The 2,452-nt window shown below is 31.2% G+C and overlaps 1 protein-coding gene across 1 annotated transcript; it reads left to right on the forward strand.

The window, feature by feature from the left end:
* Positions 1-296: 296 nt before the first annotated feature.
* Positions 297-413, forward strand: Tsp_12545 (conserved hypothetical protein; the record flags this gene model as incomplete). The annotated part of the gene is made up of 2 exons (XM_003366955.1): positions 297-367; positions 399-413. Coding segments are annotated over 2 exons (86 nt in total), but the record flags the coding sequence as incomplete, so codon positions are not given.
* Between the last annotated feature and the right edge of the window lie 2,039 nt (positions 414-2,452).

The following is a 2,452-nucleotide window of genomic DNA, read 5'->3' on the forward strand; positions in this document are numbered from 1 at the left end:
GATGTGAAATATATATATTTTTTAGTGATATATCTTTTTCAAGTGGGTTTTTTATTTTCATTTATTTACAACTTATTTTTAAATGAATAGAATTTTACGATTTTAAGAAATAGAGTAAGTTGGATTGAATTTAACATTTAAAAAAATACTTGGTACGTCATTTATTTTAAATACTTTTTTATGACATAAGCACTTGATTTGTTCTCTAAAGTGTAAATTTAAGCTTCTCAGTTTAGTTAATGCAAAACGGAAGTCACTAAAAATGACGATGTGTTATAAATTTTCTAATTTTTAAGCTTTAACATTCTTCACGCAGATGCAGGTTATGCACGCAGTTGAAACTTTAGTATTAATTGTACCAAAAGAGGTTGTTATAAAATGTTTTAGCATTTTTGCAGTTTGAACTTTTATAATCATTTTTGAAAAATTAAAACGGTTTATTTATAATAAACGTGACATTACATGAGATAATAATTTTGTTTGAAGTATGAAATTTAATTTCATTCGTAATAAATACTGGTAACTATTAAATAATTATAATTGCTGATAACTAGACCCCGGATTTTGCCATAAATGCCTTTTTCTGCTTTTTTTGATGATTTTTCCATGATATTGCCTTTTTATGTCATTTTTGATAATTTTTCCATGACATAGCTTTTTTTATAATTCAATGCAAAATTGAACTTTGCCCAGTATTATGTATCACGAAGAAATCTACTAGAGAACGAGTTCCAGAAACAAGTTAGATCAGATTATGTAGTATACAGTTCAGAAAAGGAGGAAGTTTAGTTAGTCTCTGTGTGTATGTTGTGAGAATCGCGTGTGTATTTTATATTTCCTGAATAAAGATATATTACACGTTGGTGAGAACACAATACCCAGGCTAGAGTTGTGATGGAAAAAAACTGTTTGGGGTGGGTTGCCGCCATGCTACTGTCGCTAGGTGGCGCTGGCGGTAGCTGCTATTGTTTTCTTTCTGGACAAACCTAAACAGGGGGTTCCCACGATTTCTGTTTGTTACAAAGAGTAAATAAAAAGCTAAAATCACTAAAAAATATGTAAATAAAAAGCGATGGACTGAGCTAACGTTGCCATCCATCAGTCATTCAAAATTTCTACTTCTTGAGAAACGTAGCGAAACACTAGTGGATTAGTTGCAAGTTTTCGACAAAGTAATGGATGATGATATTCAAAAAATTCCAGGCAAAGTAGGTGAAGATATGTACAAAGAAAATGCGATAAACTGATTTCAGCTAACAAAGATCTTAGAGAAATACAAAGCATAGCAGAAGTCTTCAAAGGAAAATCCAATGCACAACTTATTGGTATGAATATTGATTGAGTCTGCGGTTTGCTTCAAATATGCACCAGTGACCTTAGCTGAGGTAGAATGAAGTTTTTTGCAGTTAAAGTATATTTTTTCGGACAGACGACATAGCTTAACACCAGTTAACTTGAATGAAATGCTTGTAATTATGTGCAACTAGACATGACAACCCATTTAATACAATATATGTACCATTTCCACCATATTTAGGCAATACAAATATTTGCCTTTTTTTAAAATAAATGCCCTTTTTTTGCTTTTTTTGTAATTTTATTTTGCCTTTTTGCCTGCCTATTTCAGAGATTTTAGTGCCTAAAAATCCGGGTTCTACTGATAACATTCATTTATCATTTCAGTGTATTTAAAAAATCAGCATTAGTATGTGGGTAGTATTATATTTGTTGCTTTGTCACTACATATGACTATGTAAATTGGTTCATTAATTAGCTGTAAATTAAATTTATTGTACAGTAAAATGTTTTTCTGGTACTCTAGAATTTGAAATTTTTTCAGATGCGTCGTTCAGAACTAGTGCGGAGAATGTGGGAGATTATTAAAGAGAGGAATTTATTGGAAAATGTGTTTTCTTATAGGATAACTTTGAATCTATGAATTTGCTCGATCCAACAAATCGTGCGTTTGTCGTATGTGACACTCCTTTTGAAAATATTTTCATAAACTTAACTGGCTGTTGCTTTTACCCAAAGATGATTCTTTTTATATTCATTAAAAGGCTTTAAAATTAATTAATATTAATTTACTATGATACCATTATGTCCCAAAATTTTCACCTGTCCGATAATATATGTTTCTGAGAAATTGATCATACTCCCCTGTTTTTTGACATGATTGTCTGTGGCATGTAGTTTTCAACCCCGATTTATTGACAACATACCTTCCTCCAAACATCAATCGTAGGTTAAAAAAACAATATGATTAAGATGTGTACTTAATATGGATCCTTGTGACTGAGCATGATGATATAATTTTGCTACATCTCACGAACTCGATATTATATATTGCCCTCGATTTCAAATTGAAATGTCTGACATTACATGAGTGCTGACTGCCTCATGTATCTTTCATGCACGCGTGTTTACCGCTCTGACCATGATAAAGTATTTG

Source organism: Trichinella spiralis, assembly GCF_000181795.1.
Source record: "Trichinella spiralis strain ISS 195 chromosome Unknown Scfld5123, whole genome shotgun sequence".
Lineage (NCBI taxonomy): Eukaryota > Metazoa > Nematoda > Enoplea > Trichinellida > Trichinellidae > Trichinella > Trichinella spiralis.